Source organism: Tachypleus tridentatus, chromosome 1, assembly GCF_004210375.1.
Source record: "Tachypleus tridentatus isolate NWPU-2018 chromosome 1, ASM421037v1, whole genome shotgun sequence".
NCBI lineage: Eukaryota > Metazoa > Arthropoda > Merostomata > Xiphosura > Limulidae > Tachypleus > Tachypleus tridentatus.
In genome coordinates, this window is record NC_134825.1 from 64930134 (window position 1) to 64956727 (window position 26594).

The following is a 26594-nucleotide window of genomic DNA, read 5'->3' on the forward strand; positions in this document are numbered from 1 at the left end:
CGGTGGGTGGAGATGACTATCTGCCTTCCCTTTAGTCTTACACTGCTAAATTAGGAACAGCTAGTTCAAACATTCCTCGTGTAGCTTTGCACGAAATTCATAAAACAAAACAAACAAACACATGTAGTTTTATCAGCCATTTTGTTTGAAACTACTTCTGTAGCATGCTCACTGTTTCTGTAGCTCTTTTCTCGCTCATTTTAACCCAACTTACATTCTGTATTTTTGTCAACTGATTTCTTGAGTTGTTTATAATTAACACGATGCTTAAACTCGTGAATCTTACTTTCTTCAGGTACTAATGTTTTGTTTCATTGTTTTTCAGTCTTCTAGTTGAAGAAACAATGTTTCAATATTCTTTGAAGTGTGCCTTTAACATAAAATGTTTCGAAGTTGTGAAATGCAATAATTTGAGCATGATTTTTACTAATTAATTCTAATTTTTAGCCAGTATTCAAAAGTAAAGAGCTTTTGAATGCTGTTGTCAATTTATTGTTCATTCGCTGTAAGAATTTTGGTGGTTTGAAGTTGGTGTGAAAAATAAATTTATCGTTGCGAAACCAAACATCAATGGAATACGTAGTCACGTGTAATGGTGCGTGATATTTCGTGTAGTTATGGCGTAATAGCATTCGTGAAATGATTTGCTTTTATGTTAACCACTAGTCAATGAACACGTGTGGCATTAACACAGAAAGACACTTGTAATATTTTATTCCAACAATAAATTCTACTCTTGCAGGATTTTAACAGAAAGAAATAATTATGTTTCTGAACTAAGATTTATTACTAATACTGTAGGCTAATCAAAGATAATCACGTTTAAACTTAGAAAATATACTTTCTTATCATTAAAATACCACTTCTGATGTTTATGTTACACATATACACAAAATCATAACAACCTTCACTGACTCCACAAGTAGTAAAGTGCAGAAATTATTATTTGAACGACAATGATACCATTGTTATTGGTCTATTTTCATGGACGCTTCTATTCCTACTCCTGGAAGTCCTTACATAGATTAAATATGTCATTGGCGGCTCACCACTAGGATATTCTATTAGTCCTTTATTTGTCTTTCCTCTGTTAATTGTATTATTTCATGAATATAACAATATTATTATTAACGAATATGCCTTTGATTCTGAAGATCAAGCTCCAAAATTAAACTTTATGAAATACTTTTGAATAAATGTGGCATTTAACTTGTTTGTTTGGAATTAAGAACAACGGTACACAATGGGCTATGTGTGCTCTACCTACCACAGGTATTTAAAACCGGTTTCTAGCGGGATGAACCCGCAGACATGCCGCTGTGCCACTGGAGAGTCCTCTTTTCGCTCCGATGGCGAGTAAAATGACCTTTCTCTTCACAACTAGAAGTTCAGCAAATATTATCTTAAAGATTCATAAACAAGTAACTCGTAATCTGAAGGTTGCGGATTCGAATCCCCATCACACCAAACGTGCTCGACCTTTCAGCCGTTTGTTACAAAAAAGTAGTTTAGCACTCATTTAAGTTGCTATAACTATTGCCGTAATAGTATGAATTTAAATTTAAAGAGTATAAAAACGCATCGACAATTCAGTTTTTCTTTTATTTTCTGAATCTAATTTTTACAGTTTTCGTAACAAATTCACAGTTCGTTAGAAAATCAACATGTACTGGCCAGTGCCAGTTTTAGGTATCAGAAAACACGCAATTATCGTTCACACTATACCTTTATATCAAATGCTCAGAATACTAGTTTATAGTTTATTATAAACGGATCTATTAAATAATTTACCAAATGTATCTTTATTTCGAACAGTTTTTAACATATAAGCATGTGCGTGTTGTCACTTAAGCAACCGATCCTGCACGACCAGGTGGTTAAGGCACTCGACTCGTAATCCGAGGGTCGCGGGTTCGAATCCCCGTCATATCAAACATGCTCGCCCTTTCAGCGGTGGAGTCATTATAACATGAGTTGGCGGTGGGTGGATATGACTAGCTGCCTTCCTTCTAGTCTTACACTGCAAAATCAGGGACAGCTAGCGCAGATAGCCCTCGTGTAGCTTTGCGCGAAATTCAAAATAAACCAAACCACTTAAGCAACAAATATAGCAGCAGCAGCATGTGTTATTGTCATAGTAGAAACTAGAAACAAGACATATTTCCGATTGAGAATGCCACCGATTTGTACGCACCATGTCTTCTTTTTAACCACAAGTTTTAAACATTAGCTCAAGTTAGACTCGAAAATTTGATTATGTATTAAATAAAACTTGTTTAACTGTTTAAAATATTAAATGTAGAAAAAACTTTACTAACCATTAAAGGGTCCAACACATTATAAAAAAGACACAGAGAATCAACATTAATTTGGCGAAAGAAATTTCCTCGTGGGTGGTGTGGTTGAAGAAGAGTTCACGGTTGATCCTAGAGATGGTTGTTCGTCCCATGCGTCCCTTGGAGGTCTTCCCTACTTTACTGAGGACGATAACCACTGTGAGATTGCAGAACACAATTACTACACAAAAGCCTATTCCAAAAGTGAACATGAAATAAGCGTAAGCGATGTCCACTGTTTTGACGGCAAAACGATATCGAACACACGTGTAATGTCGTGCTGGGGCATTGGTGTCGTAGTACAGTCCAAACCCCGTAAAAGGTAAACACACCAGGAGCAATGAAATAGACCACAACGTTCCAATAGCAACCTTAATCATCTTGTGATTAATGTGCTGAAACAGATAACAAAATGCAACTTTAATATATTGTTTATGTTATTGAGTTGCAAAAAAAAAGCATTGTGCTATATTTCAGTATATTATGACTTCATTTGCAAAAAATCCTCGTAAATAGATCAACTTCAAAATGAAACACAAATCAAATTTATTTGTTTCAAAATGTTAAAACAACTAATCACCGAAATTATATGTTACAAAGCGAACATAGTGGGAAACACAACGTTAACATTAAAATATATTTTAATTTATTCACCATTTTTGTCCTAGTTCTTGATATGGAAATGCTAGGAAACAAACTTTTCCACAGTACGTTCAGTTAATTAGAATGATTTAATGTGTTCTAAATGGAACCTTTGATGTAAAATGCTATTACAAGGAAATGTTGTTATTCAAATTGCTTGTTAATAAGAAATGGCCGGTTTAACAAGCAATATTCAGAATAACTTTTATACTGTACAAAAGAATATCACAATATCTTGTAATCTATTTTCGCTGTATTCTGATTTAAGAAAGTAGTGTGTGTGTGTGTGTGTGTTTGCTTATAGCAAAGCCACATCGGGCTATCTACTGAGTCCACCGAGGGGAATCGAACGTCTGGTTTTAGCGTTGTGTATCTGTAGACTTACCGCTGTACCAGCGGGGGACAAGAACATTGTGACTGATCTATCGAGTTACCTGATGCCTACTTTAAGCACTTAGTTATCCGAAAAGTCAACAGTTACAATTGATTCTTTCATAACTTTAATCTATTTTTGTTAGTCGTAAACAAAAAGCTTTATAAAGTTTATGAAGTTTACGTCAAGTAAAACAGTTTCAACAATGATTTAGTCATCCTTTATTCAGAAACCTGGCTTCCTGCTGTACTTATAAAGAAGGAACGAGCAGTATGAAATTTTAATTTGTAAAAGAAAAAACTAACATTCACCACATCCATTTAGCGCACATTTTTACGACCAACCAAATTAACTGACTTTAATAAATATGTCACTGAGCGCAAAAGCCACCACAATTATGTGCCTTTATGGAAGATGAAGACGGAAAAGGAAGCTTTGTTATTCCACTTTGCGGCTTGAAAACTGTACGGTCGTGGCGCTAAATGGCCATGATGTTTACGTCATCAAAGCGAACCTACCTCTTTAAACTGGTGATATAAAATAGGATTCTGGATTATATTCTTACAATATTTAGTACTAGCTTCTCGTTTACTTTTATGAATAAAAAGTATGTATATATATAAATTTATACAGAGTATTCTTTACCTTATTGGAATAAGAACTAAAGAAAACGTGTATGGCTTAGAAACAGTTTCATTATGACATAATATAACTTACAAATTATATATATATATCTGTAAGTCATATTGTGTCATAATAAAAACTTTTGTATACACAAGCAGAAAATAAAATGGTCCGACATGGCGCTCGACTCGTAATCTGAGGGTCGAGGATTCGAATCTCTGTCACATCAAACATACTCGCCTTTTCAGCCGTGGGGTCGTTATAATGTGACGGTCAATCCAAACTCTTCGTTAGTAAAAGAGTAGAAGCTGGTAGTGGGTTGTGATGACTAAGTTGCCTTTCCTCTAGTCTTACACTGCTAAATTAAGGACGGCTAGCGCAGATAGCCCTTGTGTAGCTTTGCGTGAAATTCAAGCCAAAGAAAATAAAAATAAATGCCAAAATATTCATTTTAATAAAGCAAATAAGACATCTTCTATGAGAGGTATAAATCAGTTTGGAAAAAAGGCATGGTTCGAATTTAGAAATCTAGATTATGTCCGAAACGTATGAAGGGAAGTTAAATGATTGATTGATTTTGTTTATATTTGCGTAAAGTTAGAGAACAGCTATGCGCACTAATTTTGAAGTCACAGCTTTGTCAAGACAATAGACTCACTCTTTGGCTGATTTAATCGAATATTGCCATTAGACAATCACACTTATAACGCACTTCAAAGTGCATAACGCAATATTGCGATAAAGGAATTCGAATCATTGACTTTCAGATTCAGAGTCCAACACGATCAACACTGGGTCTTAGAGAAAAGAAAATGTTTATGAAGACACGTGGTAATATGTCGTGCAGCACAAACAGACTACAGGATACACTGTATGTTATTAACAGGTGTGATAGATTAGCGATATTCCAAATTACTACGTATTTCCAAAGGGTGTGACATACCAGACTCGAGCCTCTTATACCAGATTTCAAAGTAATCCATTCAGAAACACCTTAGGTATAACAACCCTCATTTTGATCAAGTTTTTTCCCATTATTTTTTCTTCGTCTCAGAAGTCCGGGAATTTATTTTATGTAAAAGCATACTTACATTTTATAGATGTTTTGCAAATGTGTTGCACTGATAGATCTTTACAACCTAGAATTAATAGTCTCAATTGAAGTAAATATAATGCACATGTACAAAGTTATTCAATAAAAACGGTTCATATTTGACGAAAATATTTGCGCACGCCTAATCAAAAAATCACGTGAGCTATCGCTCTAACATTTTTACTAGAATTTCATCCAAGAGTAAAAATGGACCCTTTTTAGTTTTTTTGTCACTGTTTAAGGACGACTGATTTGGAGTAGCAAGGCTATAGGTGAAAGGACGTGCAGATAGATAGATATACGAAATAACCAGGTAGGTAGTGATTCGGCCAAACAAAGTAGATTAGCAGTTTCTATCTCAAGTTTTAAAAACAAATCATCTGGGTGAATAGTTATTACTTATTGTCAACTTTACAACACAAGTTTACTGAATTTATGAAATTGTCCCAATTAAAGAGTGTCACATGACATTGGCTTAAGCATTTAATATAAAAAAAGATACTTGATATGGCTGTACCGATTGCACGGGGTTGATGACAAGACACAGTTAATCGAAATTCCACGGTGTTACTATAAAACATGTTATTAACGTTGTTATAGAGATTAAAATATATCAAATTTATTTTTTTAAGATCCGTTTGATTTCGTAAAGTAAAGGTTTATTCCGAATAGTCTCACGCTGGGACAGCGATAAGTTTTCGGATTCACAACGCTAAAATCAGGGGTTAGATTCTCTTCAGTGAACACAACAGATAGCCTGTTGTGGCTTTGTTATATGAAAAACACAAACATGAAACACACACACATTCCGAATAATAGAGTTGCTAACCTAAAACTAATGTTTGTTACTATCGAGTGTCACTTTCTTACTTGTCGTTTGTTGGTGTATGTTATTGATAAAATTCATAATACATAATCAAAACATTTTAGGTGCAAACTAAAAGATTTTTATGCGTAAGCTAAGGAAATGAAATCAAAACTGGCTACCAAAGTTTTAGCTCACTTATTGATATGACTTTCACAGCAATTATTCATTCATTAGTTATTTATACCGTATATTTTGTTTTAACCACCATTATGCGGACTGGCTAACTAATGAATGAATATTTGTTGCACAATTTTTATCAATGCCAAATTTGAGTTCATTTCTCACACACTCAATCCTGCTATAAGTGTATCTACCAGTTTGGTCGCTAATGTGGAGTTCATTTCTTATACACTCGATCCTGCTATAAGTGTATCTACCAGTTTGATCGCCAATGTTGAGTTCATTTCTCATACACTCAATCCTTTTTGGTCGCACGTTTTCTTCACACCTAAGGTGTTTTTATTAGATTCTAAATAATTAGAGTACTGCCTTTACATAATATAAACTCTGTTCATTCAAATACATGATACCACGATCAAACAAATACTTCGTTCGCGAATCACGAGTTTCTCCGAGTATAAATTACAATAATAATAAACGTAGGGTAATATGGTAACCGCATAGTTACAGTGTTCGTTTTTTATAGCATTACTACGAAACAGGCCCGGCATGGCCAAGCGCGTAAGGCGTGCGACTCGTAATCCGAGGGTCGCGGGTTCGCGCCCGCGTCGCGCTAAACATGCTCGCCCTCCCAGCCGTGGGGGCGTATAATGTGACGGTCAATCCCACTTTTCGTTGGTAAAAGAGTAGCCCAAGAGTTGGCGGTGGGTGGTGATGACTAGCTGCCTTCCCTCTAGTCTTACACTGCTAAATTAGGGACGGGTAGCACAGATAGCCCTCGAGTAGCTTTGTGCGAAATTCCAAACAAACAAACAAACAATACTACGAAACATTTTTTTTAATTTCAATAAACTGAAATATAATGCATGTCAAGCAATTCTTTTACTACCAACTAAGTCTTTATTATACTCGTTACAAAATATTTATTACAACCAATTACTCTTTACTAAAAATAATATCCAAGAAACGTAAACGTTAACTCAGTTTTACCTAAATAATTTCATATTTATTTATTCACGATAGTTATTGATTACTTTATCAGGGCAGTAGCAAAAATGTATTAAAGTCTGCAAGAGTTTCATATCGAAACGGCGTTTACGCAAGTAATTAACTATTTTTACAGTAGTAACCATGGTTGGAGATAATCTATGTCTATTTTCAACACATTGCCAAAACAACAAAAAACAACCTCGGTTATTATGCTGTCATATGATATTTATTAAAGATAGTAATAAATCATTACAAATATGCATGTTTTACGTTAATTAGTGTCATGCGCAGTTCATACCAGATGCTCAGAAAACGACGCACTTAACAATGAGGAATTATAACTCCTAAGGATAAACATTGCGCTCCTGTGCTTTTGTTTTTGCTCAATTTTTATTTAATTAATGTTCCTGTGAGTTATTGAACATTATGTCTTGACCAAAATGTTAGTTGCTTCTCAAAACATTTTTTGTTTTCATTTTTAAGCTGATAAGATAAACCAATATTGGATTCTTTTTGACTTCCCATGTACGCCTGTGTATGAAAAGGAATATAAAAATGTGCATTCTCCACAGGATATTTTAATTTCCTATCATAATAAATACTAGGTTTAAAGACATGTACCAAAAGTAACAAAATCTTTGAATTAACTCTTCATTATTATGTTTAAAAATGACTAGTCTTTTCTCTAGGAGAAAGGTGAGTTGGTTTTGCTAATTTTACAGGCCTATGTTTTTTTATCAGAAACGTGTTACATTTAGCCGTGGCAAATATAAAGCAATTCCTGAAACCATAGCAGGTTTTGTTCTTATCTAATCTGGTGGTGGCCCGGCATGGCCAGGTGGGTTAAGACGTGCGACTCGTAATCTGAGGGTCGCGAGTTCGAATCCCCGTCGCATCAAACATACTCGCTCTTTCAGCCGTGCGGGCGTTATAATGTGACGGTCAATCCCACTATTCGTTGGTAAAAGAGTAGCCCAAAAGTTGGCGGTGGGTGGTGATGACTAGCTGCCTTCCCTCTAATCTTACACTGTTAAATTGGGGACGGCTAGCGTAGGTAGCCCTCGAATAGCTTTGCGCGAAATTAAAAAAAACAACAAAAATATAATCTAGTGGAACTTTTTAAAATTACGTTTTTAGCCATGTGATCTTCACATACGTTGTGTATGGTATAAAATATCGACGTGCTGTAAACAAACCCGACATTTATTATATTGTATGTACTGTTTACACGTAGTTAAACATGATTGTGGCAAGGTCATCGAAGTTAGAGAGCTTTTCTGACCCTCCATATTTCACATGTTAAAATAACGAAACTACAGGTAACTAATATTAATCATCTTTTAAACTACAAAATAAAAAAATACTCGATTCAAAACCGTTCCCGAGAAATTCTCAGAAGCATATCTACAATGAAAATAATTCATTAAGAGAAAATTTTTTTGTTAAACCTGTAGGTAATCGGGTACTAAAACCCTAACGAAATTATATAATTAACAATCACTATTGATTTAATTTTAATAGTGGCACCAATCCATAGGAAGTGATTTTGAAATGGAGCTCGTTAACTAATAAGCAAATGTAAATACAGTTTTTCAGCCCCATAAGGTTTATCACACTGCAAACAAGCATTGATAGTTAGAAAAATGTCCCAACTGTCTGTGTTCGAAAGCTATATCTAAAAAGCATGACGTTATGCAGTTTTTCTTATTTTTAAACCATCAGATAAATAAATTACTATCTTTTATTCTTTATAAAATAGTTTGATCTTGTAACTCTTAAAAAAAGTGGTTTGTGGTCGCCAAAGGAGAAGAATTCAGTCAAGTTAATCACTGACTGTCACTGAGATAATTGCAGATAATCACTAACTGTCATTGAGATAATTATAGATAATCACTGACTGTCACTGAGATAATTACAGATAATCACTGACTGTCACTGAAATAATTACAGATAATCACTAACTGTCACTGAGATAATTACAGCTAATCACTGACTGTCACTGAGATAATTATAGATAATCATTGATTGTCACTGAAATAATTACAGATAATCACTGACTGTCACTGAGATAATTACAGTTAATCATTGAATGTCACTGAGATACTTACAGCTAATCACTGACTGTCACTGAGATAATTATAGATAATCATTGATTGTCACTGAAATAATTAAAGATAATCACTGACTGTCACTGAGATAATTACAGCTAATCACTGACTGTCACTGAGATAGTTACGTGCACAAGTTGTCATTTAGTAATGCTCAGGTTGTAGCTTTATGGTATCTAGTTGCGTTCTTTTGCGCTTGCGTTCATGAAAGTATGAACATTCACAACAGTTTCGTGGACACTAATGACTTCTAGATTAAGATCACAAATCAAGGTTATCATATGTAGGAACTACTTTATTGTCGCTGGAAAACAATTATATGGCCGAGTTCACCATTTACGAGTTTCTTCTAAGAACACAGGCTGAAAAGAATGCTGGATCCATAGTTAAGTATATATATATAAGGTTTAACTTATGGATTACTCTGTTGAGTATTACACATGAGTTATACCGAATTTACTTGTCGTGAATCATGTAGACTGACTAGAAGGCGTGATTCAAGCTCTCTTGAGAGGGTGGAATACAATATCTAAGTCAGTAATGTGTTTAAATAATTATAGTGGTTTTACTGCGTTTACTTCACGTTGCTTTTTCTTTTATGAATAATATGTGATAACGTTTCAGAATAGACGTTCAAACAGTTCAAACCTTTCAGACCTGTCTTGGTTTCTTGTAAAGATTAGATTATTAGATTTTAAAATGTAACATGCTTTTATATAGATATGCAGTTCTTTATATATTTAAAATAGTGTAATAACCCTCTGTCTGTAAATATAATTGGGGTTTTTAAAAAGTTAAAAATTAGCTATAAAAATGTTAGAAGAAAGTTATATTTAGAAGTATTTTAATATGTATTTCAGAAATGAATCTGCTAAGCGTACATGATAAATCGTTTCTACTTCTGTTTCATAAACATTTAAATATAACCGGAATAACAGTATGTTTAATTTAAGAGAAATGAAACCTAAACTGTATCAAAATCATATTTCTTGTTTCAGTTTTATATGATATCAAGTTATAAAGAAGACCAGAAATCATACAGTTAAATGTGTTTTCTAACATTTTTTAGACTTCTATGTATAAAGCAGTACCGAAAGTTATACAAAACAAAAAGAAGGCGTTTTAGTTCCTTTGCATAATATGCATTAATGTATATATGCATATATATATATATATTATAAAGTTAGAATGATCACGTTATTATAAAAAAATATCCAAACGTCGCTGAGATAGCTCCACTTTTAAACCTGTTTAAGTTTAAACACAGAAATATTGACCACCTGATGACTTGAAGATATAGATATTAGAACTCTGTCGAAGTTTCAATAATAGATGATCGAATAAAAATATTCTTCACATAATATGAAAGGTTCATAGTTGACACCATTTTCCCATGTAACACTACTCTTTGTAACGGTCAATCCCACTATTCCTTGGAAAAAGAGTAGTCCAAGAGTTGGCGGTTGGTAGTGATGACTAGCTGCTTTCCCTGTAGTTTTACACTGCTAAATTAGGGACGGCTAGTACATATAGCCCTCGTGTAGCTTTGCGCGAAATTCAAAAGAAACCACACCAATCCCACCCCTTAACAGCATCGTGACCAGCATTCGAACATCTGTATCAAAATTATCATCAATAACAGAAAATGAAATAAAATAACAGTTTTACTCAGATGAGCATAATAAACTACCGAAGAAAGATCAACAAAAAATATCTGTGAAAAGACGAACCCGCTACTATATTTGAAAGGAACAAAAATGTGACAAGACAAAGAATCGAAATCAACAGTTCATATTGAAATGATTGAGGGTGACAATAGCACTCCTACTTAATGGATAAAGAAGAAGTTTCCATTATACCTAACTTTGTTGTCTTAACTTTTTCTTATGAAAATCTCTCAAGACATTTTGTACCTACCTTAATACATCTAAAAAGCCACACATAATACCCTATACACATTGAGATAAAGCTTGAATAAAAATTTTAAAAGTACTTCAAACAATTATCTGATTAGTTTTGACACAATAGACATTTTTTTCGATGCTTGTACCTAAAACACTCCACAACTCCTATAAGAATATATCATTTTCAAACGACGTTCCAGTCTCAGAATAAACCGTGCAATGGAAGTAGTTTCGCATGAGACACCATCTCCTTATTTTCAGTTAAACTATAAATTATTTAAGTGAAAAATTAACGTAACAATGAAACTTCCATTTTCACGGATACTGAATTAGAAACATTCACTTTTGTAACTTTGAAACTCAGCCTATGGAAAAGGCACACAAACGACACTTATACTATTTGCTCTCATGGAAGAGACATTAAAGTTGTATTTTGGAACTGATTAGCTCAGAGAACTCAAACATTCAATTTCCTGTCGAAATCAAAATAAGTATATCAATTCATTTTCTGAATGTCCTAGAGGTCAAAAGAGAACTCTACCTTCATATAATGGAACGTGTGTCTATCTTTTCTTTTAGCAAAGCCACAGAGGGCTATCTGCTAAGTCCACCGAGGGGAATCGAACCCTTGATTTTAGTATTATAAATCTGTAGACTTACCGCTGTACCAACGGGGGTATTTATATAATGGAAAGCAAGTTATTTAAATACGGCACTTTGCAAAAGTATTAGGACAGGAGAATATCTTATCAGTCTTTCCATTTTATGAGCCTAATTCATCTATGCCATTACAGAATATAAATATCCACTTTATGTCATTAATTCACTGATCCTTTATGGCAGTTGAATGAGCCGGCGTGAGAATACTTATCATTTTTTAGAATTCCCATATACTTGTACCAATAGCATGTCATAAGTGTTCACCTTTAATGAACATACTGATTAAAATTATGGTCTGAAATAACAGTCATGATATCCCATGCAGTTTCTTAATTATATAGAAAGAAGTTAGCGAGAAACTTGCATATTCAGCAAAATCTCAATTTAATAGCACTCTACAAATAAACCTAGATAAAAACTTAACGATATACATTAAGATTTATTGTCATGCCACTGTCCAGATAACGTAGAAAATTGTCAGTAGAGCAAAGATTTTACATAAAAGCTTTACGTGATATTCGTTGGGCTCTGACAAATTAAAATGCTCCCAAAATACTGTCAAGTACACCCTAGATTATGAAATCGAGACAGGTAAATTTGAAAATAGGAAAGAAAGAGGCAGAACAACGAAACTCAATGATACTGATGTTAAGTATTTTTGTTTGTGCAACCTTCGGGACAGAAGGAAGACTGGCAACGACTACAAGCACGAGATAAACAACCATGTACCAAATGATAGAAAGGTGTCCAGGTCTATAATATCAAGAAGACTGAACAATAATGGAATATTTAATCGTGTAGCAGTTAAACAAACATTTTTTCGAGCTCTAAATATTGTCAAGAGAGAGAGATTTGTTTAAAAATTACAAAAACTGCACTGTTGATGGTTTTAAAAGGGTCTTATGGACGGATGAGTCCAAATATGAAATATTTGGTTCAAAGTGTAGGTAGTACGTCCTGTGGAAGAAAGATGAAAAATACTTTCCTCAATGCATACCACCTAGCATGAAGCAAAAGGTAGTATGATGGTTTGGGAGTGCTTTTCTGCTGAGGCAACAGGAGATATTTGCAAAATAGATGGAATAATGGACCAGTGCAAGTACCATCAGATACTGATCCATTAGAAGAATAATGACTTGAAACACTCATCAAAACTATGCAGAAATTATTTAGTTAAGAAAGAAGATGCTGAAGTCGTTCATGTGATACAATGGCTTCCAAAGAGCTCGGTTCTCAACGCAGTTGAGCAGATTTGGGATTTGATAGGTAAAAAACTTGACAGATCAAAAGTTAGTTCCAAAGCACTTTATGGGAGTATATTATAGGCATCTGCAGTAAAATTCCAAAGGACACTTTGATTAATTATGTTGTAACAATGCCTAAAAGACTGTCTGCAGTTATTAAAGCAAAATGGAGAAACACAAAATATTAACTGTCTGCTGAACTCAAACACTTCCACTGAGTTTCTGTTGTGCTAAAGATGAAGAGTAATGATATTTGTATGATTTATATTCCATGTTTCTTTTAAAGTAGCTTGAAATGTAAATTTTTCTTTAGTTCTAACACTTTTCTTTGCAAAGTACTATATATATATATATATATATATATATATATCTTCAGCTTAAATCCAACCACTGTAGCATTAGATAAAGTAAGAATTGAACAACAGTCTATACAGGAGAAGTGAGGATATTTACATACTTGCCTAACTGAACAATAAGACAGAAACATTCAACTAGTCCTCACTCAGTCAGGCCCTGACATCAACAAGAACCTACAATTGTTATGATTAGTGTGCTGTATAGCCCCACTCCCAAAAACAAATAACAATATGAAGAAACTATGCTCGAAATTTCAGATCCTCCTCAGAACTTGGCATATATTTAGAAGAGTACGAGTGAAGGTGAAACAAATGCGGAAAACATTCATAAAGAATAGTTTATGGTTCTGTGGTAGAGAAGAAGAAAAACAAGACTGGATATATCACAGAATTGGAGATATTTCAAGATTAAAACACGTCTAGGCACTGGAAGAAGAGCAAAATCAAAGAAGCAAAACAGATTCAGAACTGGAAAACTAAAGATGAAATACAGAAATGAGCACCTAGTAGTACTCTTTGATTCAGAATATTTCAGCGCGCCAAATTGATGAGCTCCAACATAACATCACACAGTAAAATGTGACACCTTACTCAGCTCCAACACAACATTACACAGTAAAATATAACATCTTACTCAGCTCCAACACAACATTACACAGGAAAATATGACATCTTACTCAGCTCCAACACAACATTACACAGTAAAATATAACATCTTACTCAGCTCCAACACAACATTACACAGGAAAATATAACATCTTACTCAGCTCCAACACAACATTACACAGGAAAATATGACATCTTACTCAGCTCCAACACAACATTACACAGTAAAATATAACATCTTACTCAGCTCCAACACAACATTACACAGGAAAATATAACATCTTACTCAGCTCCAACACATCACAAGGAATATATAACATCTTAATCAGCTCCAACACAACATCACACAGTATAATATAACATCTTACTCAGCTCCAACACAACATCACACAGTAAAATATAAGATCTTACTCAGCTCTAACACAACATTACACAGGAAAATATAACATCTTACTCAGCTCCAACACAACATTACACAGGAAAATATAACATCTTACTCAGCTCCAACACATCACAAGGGAATATATAACATCTTAATCAGCTCCAACACAACATCACACAGTATAATATAACATCTTACTCAGCTCCAACACAACATCACACAGTAAAATATAAGATCTTACTCAGCTCTAACACAAAACTACACATTAAAGTATAACATCTTACTCAACTCCAACACAACGTCACACAGTATAATATAAGATCTTACCCAGCTCTAACATAACATTACACATTAAAGTATAACATCTTACTCAACTCCAACACAACATCACACAGTATAATATAACATCTTACTCAGCTCTAACATAACATTACACATTAAAGTATAACATCTTACTCAACTCCAACACAACATCACACAGTATAATAGAACATCTTACTCAACACATGGATCCTTCTCCACCATGACTTCAACTGAATCATCCAGCTATTCACAAATCATACTGTGACCTTCCCTAGAACACTTTGCTCTGAAGAAAAACTTCAACAGGATTAGCTTTAGAAGATATAAGCATGTATAATAAACTTCCATTAATGTGAGAAAGCATTATTAGCCATAATACTGTATAATTTTACACTATTAGTATAAGTTAAACTAAAGTCAGGAAGAAGACGACGAATATAGTGTGGTTAAATTACCTTCTGGTGAACCACAAATCTTATTAGGCCTTGAGATAATTCGTTTAAAATGTGGTTTTGGTTTGTTTTTAATTTCGCGCAAAGCTGCACGAGGGCTATCTGCACTAGCCGTCCCTAACTTAGCAGTGTAAGACTAGAGGGAAAACAGCTAGTCATCACAACCCACCGCCAACTCTTGGGATACTCTTATACCAGCGAATAATGGAATTGATAGTATATTATAACGCCCCCACGGCTGATAGAACGAGCATGTTTGATGTGACGGGACTTCGAACCCGTGATCCTCGAATTACGAGTCGAGTGCCTTAACCACCTGTCCATGCCGAGGCTATTTAAAATGTGCCTATACCTTTTAAACAACTGTTGTTATATTATTGAGATTATTATTATCTTAGTGTTTACAAAGTACTATAAAATAATTTCTTAACCTTAAAAAAATGAAAGGAGAAAGTTTACTTTGATAGAATTGGAAATGGCATTTAAAACAATGAATCAAGTGAAACTTTGAGGGTGAGTTAATTTTGTAAATGTAATTATGTCACATTGGATAAGTTCTCAATCTTAAACTATCTAACTCGTGTTTTTATTCTTTCTTGGCTTTTCGTACTTCTATAAAGTTTTATCAAATTATGATGTCATTAGATTTGGTTGGAAGAAAGTGTATTTGGTCTAATATTTGACAAATGGTAAAAATCATCAGAAGAAAATCTTTTTTTCTTACTTTTAACAAGTAAGTTGCGATTTTATCTTCATGATTTAAACATTATGTACACTTGAAGCTTAATAAATAACAGTGTTACAGTCTGGTCACTCCTTAAAATTATAAAGTATATTAAGCACAATCATAACACGATTTATATTGTACACGTTATTAAACTGAACTTTCTAAACTACTAGTACGCCTAAAGCATTTAATAATGATTTTGAGTTACGTTTACCTACCAAAGTAATATAGTGTCACTCCTTAAAATTATAAAGTATATTAAGCACAATCACAACACGATTTATATTGTACACGTTATTAAACTGAACTTTCTAAACTACTAGTACGCCTAAAGCATTTAATAATGATTTTGAGTTACGTTTACCTACCAAAGTAATATAGTGTAAAAGCTATTAAAAATTACCATAATTGCATTTTATTATGTAACAGTACGCACGAGGAATTTTTGTTTTAGCAAATAAATTATACATGTTTCTTTTTCAATCGCAATCCAGTTATTCTGAAAGATTGAGAATAATAATATAAAAAGTAGCTCGTATAAGTTTCCGAAGAAATGTTACACAAATGTACAGTGCCTAAAGTCATTCGCTATCTGTTCCTGTATCTCAATCACGGGCGTCTGCTTTTGTTTGTCTCTATTTTGTAGAATTTCGCATAAAGCTACTTGAAGGATACCCGCGCTAGTCATTCCTAACTTAGAGTCAATAGTTAGTCAACACAATCCACCACTCACTCTTGAACTACTCTCTTAACTACCAATAAACAGTGGGTGTGTTTTTCCTATAGCAAAGCCACGTCGGGCTATCTGCTTAGCCCACCGAGGGGAATCGAACCCTTGATTTTAGCGTTGTAAATCCGGAGACATACCGCTGTACTAGCGGGGGGCATAAACAGTGGGGCTGATCGGGACATTTTAACGTTTCTAAAGCTGAAAGAACAAGCATGTTCGCAGATTGCGAGTCCAACACTAACCACCATGCCATGCTATGCCCTTCAACTTCTGAATAAGCAAACTCTATTTGGTTTTTCTGATATCTAAAAACCGATTAGGCCGAATGACAACGTCACATTACTTAAGAACGTTTTCTAATACACTTGACTTGATGGAGAATCTTAGGTTAGCGTGTTATTTCACTCATGTTAACATAAAGGGCATAAGGATTAAAAGTAGAACATGAACTAATTACGAAAATCAAGCATTTGTATTTGTATGCATTGTTTATTCCACACGTATTTCACACCTACTTTATTCTATACTATAGAAACGTATTTGTATTTGTATCCATTGTTTATTCCACACGTATTTCACACCTACTTTATTCTATACTATAGAAACGTATTTGTATTTGTATCCATTGTTTATTCCACACGTATTTCACACCTACTTTATTCTATACTATAGAAATGGTGTCACACATACGTTAATTTTCTTTATTACTTTTACGTATCCCTCTCTAAGCCTTAATGTTTATTTATATTCGGAGTGCTTCTTCATACACAACATTAGAAGTTCTTTCTTCTTAGCCAAAATAACGAGATTTCTTTGTGATCCTACTCTTGAACCCGACATCGAGTTGACCATATGAAAACCAAGAGGTTTTCAAAAGACGTCCTGACACATTGACTTATTTTGTACTTTGGTTGCTATTTCTCCTCCCAAAAATGTAAATATTTGATATTTTTTGGTGAAAAAAACTCAAAATAAAAAGTTTTAGGTATACAAATGGGCCCAAATCTACAGAGTAATTAGCTAAACAAACATATGGTTTGTTCTGGGAATGACTCAAAAAGGGTGAAGCCAGATAAGCATATTATATGACGTGGCCTTTGGTCCGATGTATGATCTTACCAGGTTTGGACGACATTGTTCTATAGACCACGGAATAGCTCGTGGACAAACACACAACTTGTTGTTTGTTTGTTTGTTTTTTACATTTATAAGTTTAGATAAGATTACTATATAACAAGAATTCAAATTCTGAATCCAAAAAAGAAAACAAAAACAAAACGTTAGGTGATAATTAAGTTCAAACACAGATCTTAAATGTATCTACCATTACATCCTTCGAATGACGTTTTGCAACTAATTCTTAATAATTATAAATGAAAATGACATTCGTTAGTGGTATAGTTCATTAATTTCAGAAACACAGATATTAAGAAGAGTTAAGTTGTTGTAATTATTGATCTATGTCCTCTTTTAAGGGTATATTTGTATATAACAATTCTACTTCAAAACTGGAATAATACACGTTACCGTCAAACTTTAACTGTTGTATTTCATGAGAAGATACAAAGCTGTGCTCTAGAGAGTATTCATTGATAGCAAGATTCCTAAGTATTTCAATCAATAAAACAACAATTATATAAAATTAGACTATTGACATCGAGGCATATCTGATTAATTAAATTCTACAGATAATTTCATCTATAATTCAAATTAAGCTAAAGTCATTGTTATCGTGGAAAATAGCTTAGAAAGTAATTGCTATCTATAAAGTTTTCATTATTAATTAAAGTTATGGATTACGTTATTTCTGTTATTAATAGTGGTAGCTTTCATATCATACCCCTTATAAGTCTCACTTAAATCAAAAGTAATTGTAAAAATGTGTGTGCGAAATATGTTACACACCTCTTTAGTGAAATATCCATGTTACCCATTACGGAGGAAACTTACAGAATAAAAATACAAAACTTGAATACCGAAATGCAGTGAGTTTAAAGTTTCTGTAAATACAAATAAATAAAAATATACTACGCTCTTTAAATTACATATATTAATAATTATAATTCTAAACAGTTGTCTGCATACCACCTGAACTGTATTAGTCAGAATAAAAATCTCTGACCTTACATGCCTTTTGAATTAAACTTGGAACGCCGAAAGCTATGAAACGAATCGTTTGTTTGCTTAAACGCAAAGCTACACAATGGGCTATCTGCAATCTGCCCAATACTGAGCGTTGGCGTCTCACTGACTTGCCGTTGAGCCTCCAGGGTGGGGGAGACTGTGAAATAGATAGAAGGGGCTCAGATGATGACTAATTGAGTTGAGATGGTGTTTTAAGGTAAATGTTGAATGAAAGCGTTTGGATTGTCATCAGAGGCCCAGTTCTAGTTTTATATCAATAAGATTATAGCTTAGTAAGCATAGCTTACTATTTGTTATGCGTGATTATTTGTTGTGAAACACATATTTACATAAAAGGGCTATCTGTAATCTACCCACTCTCGGTATCGAAACAGGATCTTTAGCGTTAGAAGCTCTCTTATAGCTGAGTCATCAGGAAGGGGAGTTATAATTTGTTATACGCATCTGCCTGAAGAAACCTTTGTAGTAAATTGACTTAGAGGTAAGAAATAATCATTGGAAACCTGTGTCTTAATTCTTTATTAAAACTCATTATAAAAAATAAAACTTAAGGATGTTTTTCTATATAATGAGTTTTTTAGTAAAAAAGCAAACATTATAAAAAACATCTCAATAAATTCCCAACTGGAAACTAATGAATGGTCATTTTAATAAATTTAAAGTGTGTTCTGTTTTGTTTAGGTAGTTAGAAGTATATTTCGCACACAAAAAATATAATAGACCTCGTAACTTTATACTTGATTAGAGCAGAAGTATTAGGTTAAAAATAATTTAGTTAAATTACCAAATTCATGAAAATAATTATAACTTAACACGGTTATGAATACAGTTTTCCGTTAATATTCAGCAGATTCTATATGGTTTTACTAAATATTACCAAATGCAAAGAATTATACATTCAATATTTTGGACAATGTTACCTCTGGAAACTAAGCGCCGTTATGATTTTTTTAAAGATATACAGAAAGATCTTATAATACTAAACATGACTAAAATTGGAGTGAAAAGTCCAATATTATCGATTAAAAACGGTCACATATGAAGTACGCGTTCATATAATCCATACTCCTCTGACGAATAAGAACTACCAGTACAGATAGCTAGTTCATAATCAAGTTTAAGTGATGTCGAATTAGGGTCAATAATGCTTCTATCAGAATTTACCACTTGTGCTATTTACTTTCACGTAAAAAGCTGTCCGAATTTTGGTTCAGTTTGAATTTTGCGCAAAGCTACACGAGGGCTATCTGCGCTAGCCGTCCCTAATTTTGCAGTGTAAGAGTAGAGGGAAGGTAGCTAGTCATCACCACCGACCTCTAATTCTCGATATACTCTTTTACCAACGAATAGTGAGATTACCGTCACACTACGGCTGAAAGGGCGAGCATGTTTGGTGCGACGGGGATTCGAACCCGCGACCCTCAGATTACGAGTCGAGTGCCTTAACCACCTGGCCATGTCAGACCTTGTAAAACAATAGTTAAATAGAACAGTGCGAGCAACTATTGTAACTCTGGTCACCAGAAACATTTCAGCCGACAGGAAGACGTTCACGTGTTTATACGATGTAAGTTCTCCCCTTTAAAGTTGCTAGTAATAACGAAAACGCTTGGTTACAAATGCAAATTCTACCATTACTAGACAGGATCAAAAGATATAAGTCCATATTCTAAGAACATTCAGATATTTTTGTTTTATCTTATGACAACGATGTGGCTTTAAAAGTGAGTTTTACGCCAATATGTAAGTTGTTTAGTCAAAATCACTTTGGTAGCTCTATATTGACTAGGAGGTTATGTTGTTCAATTTGTCTTCTCACCAACAAATTGGATCAGTTGTATCCTCCAGTAGCTGAGGCAGCTTTTTGACAGGAAACCTAAGCATCCTAGAGTTAGGATGTTCTGAAATGCAGTAAGAGTTAGGGTTCTCAACTCAAAATCTGCGGGTTCTAATCCCCTCACCGAACATGCTTGCTCTTTAAGCCGCGATGGTTTTGTAATATGATAGTCAATACCATTATTTGGTTACACTAACCAAAGAAATAACGGCGAGTGGTGTTGACCGTGTGTCTTCCTTCTAGTATATTACCTCTAAATTAGTGACGACTATTACAAATAGTGGTCGAGCAGTTTACACGAAATTTACAAAACAAACAAACATCTAACGTTAATTGTGTTTAAATATCTAGAAAAGTGAAAAGCCTTATTTTTTTGACATTCAACATCACCGACTGACTTGTTTCGAAATTACGGTTACGAATATATATATAGATCTAATAATGATTATGTTCTTATGATACAATTCTGTAAATCTATTACTGTCATATAATAATAAACATGTTATTAGGAAGAAAGACGTTTTACAGACGAGGCGCTAAATCTTTCATTTCAACTTAATTTAAACTTATTATTTCACTTACATTATTAAGATTAAAATGTACAGATAGCCTTACTCCAAATAAAAGGTAAGTACGGAAATATTTTAAAATAAAAACAATAGATTTGATGAGATATACGTATTTAACAAAGACTTGCCACACAATTGTGTTTAGACTTGAACAACGATATTATTATTAAGTCAATAACATTCACACGCAATTCGTTTTATAACACTAATTCTTAATGTATTAATGTGAATGTACTTAAAATTCGTCTAGACGAACTGCGAAATGCATAGGGCCCGGCATGGCCAAGCGCGTAAGGCGCGCGACTCGTAATCCGAGGGTCGCGGGTTCGTGCCCGCGTCGCGCTAAACATGCTCGCCCTCCCAGCCGTGGGGGCGTTATAATGTGACGGTCAATCCCACTTTTCTTTGGTAAAAGAGTAGCCCAAGAGTTGGCGGTGGATGGTGATGACTAGCTGCCTTCCCTCTAGTCTTACACTGCTAAATTAGGGACGGCTAGCACAGATAGCCCTCGAGTAGCTTTGTGCGAAATTCCAAAACAAACAAACAAAAAGCGAATGCATAGTGTTGAATTGTCCATGTTTTAGTCCGATGGTAATTCAGCAACAAGGTAAAATTCTTTTAATGTTTTTAATATAAAAGTGAGTAACAAAGTCTCAGTTATTTACTTTATTTTACATTTTCTAAAAAATAAAAATGTGTTTCACATCCACAAAGAGGAAAGGTGGAACATTGCTCAAATGGTTTACTAAAAAATTTATGTACCAGTTATGAATGAAGTTCATCCAATTCTGAAAGCAAGCTCTTTGACATTAATGTTGACCTCTAGCGTTTTAGACTTTTGCAATGTTTAGATTGCTTCAGTAATATCGTCACACTGTTAGAGAAATAAAAGGTTGATGTAACTTGGTTGACTGAGAAATATCCGTGTTTATCAGAATACATGTTTGCACCTAGAGCAGGAAAGGGAAGATACAGTATATGAAACGTATCACATGCGATGAATACGGGTCAGCTGCTGTTACTTAATACCTTACATAGCTCATGATATAAGAGCAGACAGTAATAACAAACTAGTGAACATTTCGAATCAAAACTATATATGGAAGTCATATGACAAAATAAGTTATGGAAACAATAATGGTGACAATCTCTCAAAGGTCAAAAAGAAAAGTAACCAAATAAGGTAATGCATATTTTTTCGTCGTGCTGTTGATGTGTGCAGTGACTCTATGGTAGGAACTTTTCTTGCGTGTATCTACCCATCCAGAGTAATCGCTGAATAGCACTGCGATAAACTGGCAAATCTTGTTTAAGTACATGTTATAGATGCAATATTCTAATAATATAAACTAAACACTAGCATGTTATATTTCAGAGGTGGAAATTAATACCTAGGAATGGTACTCATTACTGATAACGAATCAGGACACAAGTGAAGTTGCAGTACATGAGTGTTACAATACATAAAAGCGATCTTGCCATTGAAAGTGCGCAGACAAATGTATCTGAAATAAGAACTTGGCTTACAAATTTAAAATCAATTGATTCCTACTTCATAGCACGTTGTTTTATAATTTGGTATTAGTTTAAGTTTTTATCGAAAACAAACAAATGCACAAACCCATAAATTGAATTTCAAATGAATTTAGGCACATGCTTCTTTACAGGATGGTCCATTCTTTCTCAGCAAAGTTCTACCTTTCGATAAGAGTTTGGATTCAAACATTTCATTTCTGCAAGGCCAGGTGTATATATGTATATACATAGAACGAAACGATTTAGTACTATATAATTAACTCCTCAAAATTAATTGCTTATAAACAGATGGGGAAGATTAATTATAAGGTTTTTATAGAAACTTCAAAAGATTTTGCGGCATCAGTAACAGAATGAAGTCCCAACATTCAATACTCGTAATAACAACAGTGGAATATCACTCAACATCTAATTATCCTTTTATATAAGCAACAGTTAAAATATGACAATATTTTCAACATTTTATTGGAGTCTTTCAAAATATTTAACTCCCATTAGTTTCTAAAATTAACTGTTATGATATATTAACAATTGTTCTAACCTCAGTTTACCATCCATTTTGAAACATTTTGTTTGTTTTTTAAATTTATGTCAGGAAGTGATAGAGAGAGAGGAAGAGAAGGAAATAGGAAGTGAAAATAATCATCAGTACAAATGTGCTTATGGTTTAAGTTATATACAAGTTTAGAGACAGCTTAAATAAGGAATGCAGAAAACGTTAATATGAATGTACAACTTTTGGATAGGATTATATCATCTTCAGGTACAAATACATTACTAGACAAAGAAATATAAATACTGTATGGAACGAAATGGTTACATGACCCGATATTGTTCCACACTGTATGTATATATCTATTTATGTTAATATGTCTGTTTAAATTACTTGTACCTAATGATGGCACAATTATGCATTTATAAAATGTTCTTTTCATTACCATTCAAGTCGTCTCTAAGCTCTAATTTTTTTAAAGTGAGTTCCTCATCATCAAATTCAAGTTAAATGCATTATTAATTGACTGAATTGTACAGTAAACATAAATACATTATGTATGAACTGAACTATACAATAAACACTAGTTGCAAAACCAAAGAATTATTTTCATAAAAGTTTGCCATTTGTAAAAAAACACACAAACAATTTACAGGAATGTTTTGTAATTTTTTAAAAGTAAAAGAAATTAAAACAAACATCTAAATGACATATACATATATATACATAATATATATTGTTTACATGGTAAAAATACCACTAATAACATCGTTAACTAATAATAGACCGACATATTAACTCAGATGTCTTTCTACTGTTTATGTAGATATGTAAGCATTTCTGTATCTTAATAATCAAGTAATTTTATTGTAACATGAAAAGTCTTGTTTTTCTTCCCCACACGTGCTTGTGGTTTTAAAAGGTGGTTTTACTTCATATCTTTGACACGGAAATTAGCATAGTATAAATTATTAGTTTGTCAACAAAAAATATGCCATCAACTTTTTAAACTATTGTTATCAGATCATTCACTCTAATAACAGTTAATTGTGAAGACTTTATGGTAAGAGGACCTAAATGACTCTTATGAGATCGTCAACCATCAGGAAACTATAATGAAAACTTTGTTAATGAGAAACCATTATTACAACCAGAGAATTCCGTCAAGACGTTATTACCCAGAAGACCGAACTAATAACTGATCGGAGTTTATACGTCAAAGGAGTAAAATTACAAATTTCATGAACTAACGAAATCTTAACTGGCTGCTAGATCAATATATCATAGAAACAATAGAATAATAAGAAACTTTATTCTACATTTATAACGCGCTTAAAATTAAAAACAAAAGGTGTAAGACTTTATTAATTGGCAAATTGAAAGAATAGCACTCAAGAACTAAGTAAGGAATGAAAAGTTAGAACAGTTAAAAACTTACAAATAACATTGGAAATCGAAGTAATGAAAACTATTAATAAATATTACCATCTCATGTAGCACATATGACAAAGTAATCAGTGATCAAAACAATTGTATACAATCCTTGATGACGAGAAAACCACTTGAAATAAAAATGTATCTCAGAATGGCTGGTATGGGTATTAACACTTTTATTAATAAGCAGAGAACAACGTTTCGACCTTCCTAAGTCATCTTTTTGTTAACCTGAGATACACGATTATATGCAATGTTTATACCGCTGTATGTTATATTAATACTACTCCATGTAACAGTAACTGAAGTAAATTATTAACAGTTAAGTAACGAAAAAAATTATAAATTCTTAAAGTGTGAAAGAAAGAGATTTTATGTATCTTATATTTCCAATTTAACAGAACATCATTCTATGCTGGTAGCAGTTTCAGCGTTATGTAATATTGAATGTACTTAATATGAAGCTGATGGAAATTTAAAACAACTTGATTATATTAATGAAGGTAAAACGTTTGAATATTTTCGTATGATAAAAACGGAAATATTGAAATTACATAAGCAGAATATATGTGAAATTAAACGAATTGTTCGAATGTAAAATTGAAAGGAAATCTTAAATCATCAGAAGACGTTTGCTCAAGTAAAATTACAAATTAATGAAAAATATTATCAGTAATAACAGTCAACATTAAGGAAAATGAAAAACAAAATAAAGAACTTGAATCACAAACTAATATCTTGCAAATGGTTCTCATATCTTAAAAAACAAATAATTGTCTTTTAACGGCCCTCGCGAAATATAATTACTGAATTTCAAAAAGCAACAGAAATACAAAAATGAATATCAGAGAAATTCGGCAAGGAATAAATTATGTGATTAAAGCAACTAGTAATAAATGAATTATAAAAAAGGTAAATTATTTATAAATAAGCATCTCCTACATTTTAAATAAAACGTTACAGTTAAATTACTTATAAAAACAAAACTACAAATTTATTTAGATTAATAAACCAATACTAATAAAAATATCACAAAATGAAAAGTAATAACAATTAAAAGTAAACCAGATTTTACTAAACTATAACATAAGATTAAAACAACAGATACATTTAAAGTTACGTTAAATGGTGATTCAGGAAATGATCATTTGTAATCAGTATAAGAATAACTTCTTTGTTAGTTCAAATATGATAAATGAGATACAAATTAATGTATGTAACCTAAATAAACATGTTTATCTTTTTATTATTTATTTACAGTTAATTCCATAGAAAATACATATCAGAGTAAATACAGAACTTTGAACCAAAAATGACGAGTTAAATTGACATAATTTAAAGGAATATAAAATATATTACAAAATCAGATATCATAATAAATCAGTAGGTGCTATAGTGCTTTTAGTAATGAATAAAGTGTAAAAGAAGTAATCACTGAGCTCATAACAGTTGAAGTAATAACTATATTGTACGTTTAAAATAATACTAATTTTAATGTTGTGGCCATTTACAGGTCTCAGTCTGACCAGCATAATATACAGAGTTATATTAAATAATTAAAATTTTTCAGTGAAAATAAAATGAGAAATGTATACATCATAGGAGACATAAATAAAAATATTGAAGCTGAACAGAAAATCGTGAGATAATATGATATTATGTAAGCTTATTTTGGTTTTTATCCTTCTATACAAACTATTAATAAAGAACTAGTCAAGTGCTTGTCTTGATCATACTTATATGAAAACGTATAAAATAGTTTTTATGCAAAGAGCAACAATTAAAATCTAGAATTACAGACCATCATATAATATCTCTAAAATTAATTTTAAAAGCTATGCATAAAAGTAATGATAATTTTCATAATAATAAAGTACTGAAAATAAGTGAAACAGTTAATTGACAGATAAATATTTCATTATAACATTAAAAAATATAATTACATTTTATATTATTTAATTTAGTTAAATTAGAAATTGATTAAAACTACAGATGACAGATGAATTATTATAATCTATTCAACAACGAACTAAAATGCATAGAAATATAAAAATACATTACC

General features: G+C 32.8%; 1 protein-coding gene across 1 annotated transcript in view; it reads right to left on the reverse strand.

Moving 5' to 3' along the window:
• LOC143232476 (prostaglandin E2 receptor EP2 subtype-like) overlaps nucleotides 1–26594 on the reverse strand; it is a 56265-nt gene that overhangs the window by 13503 nt on the left and 16168 nt on the right. The window contains exon 2 of the mRNA XM_076468002.1: nucleotides 2324–2731. Within this exon, the coding sequence (XP_076324117.1) occupies nucleotides 2324–2731 (408 nt within the window). The remainder of the gene's footprint in view (nucleotides 1–2323; nucleotides 2732–26594) is intronic.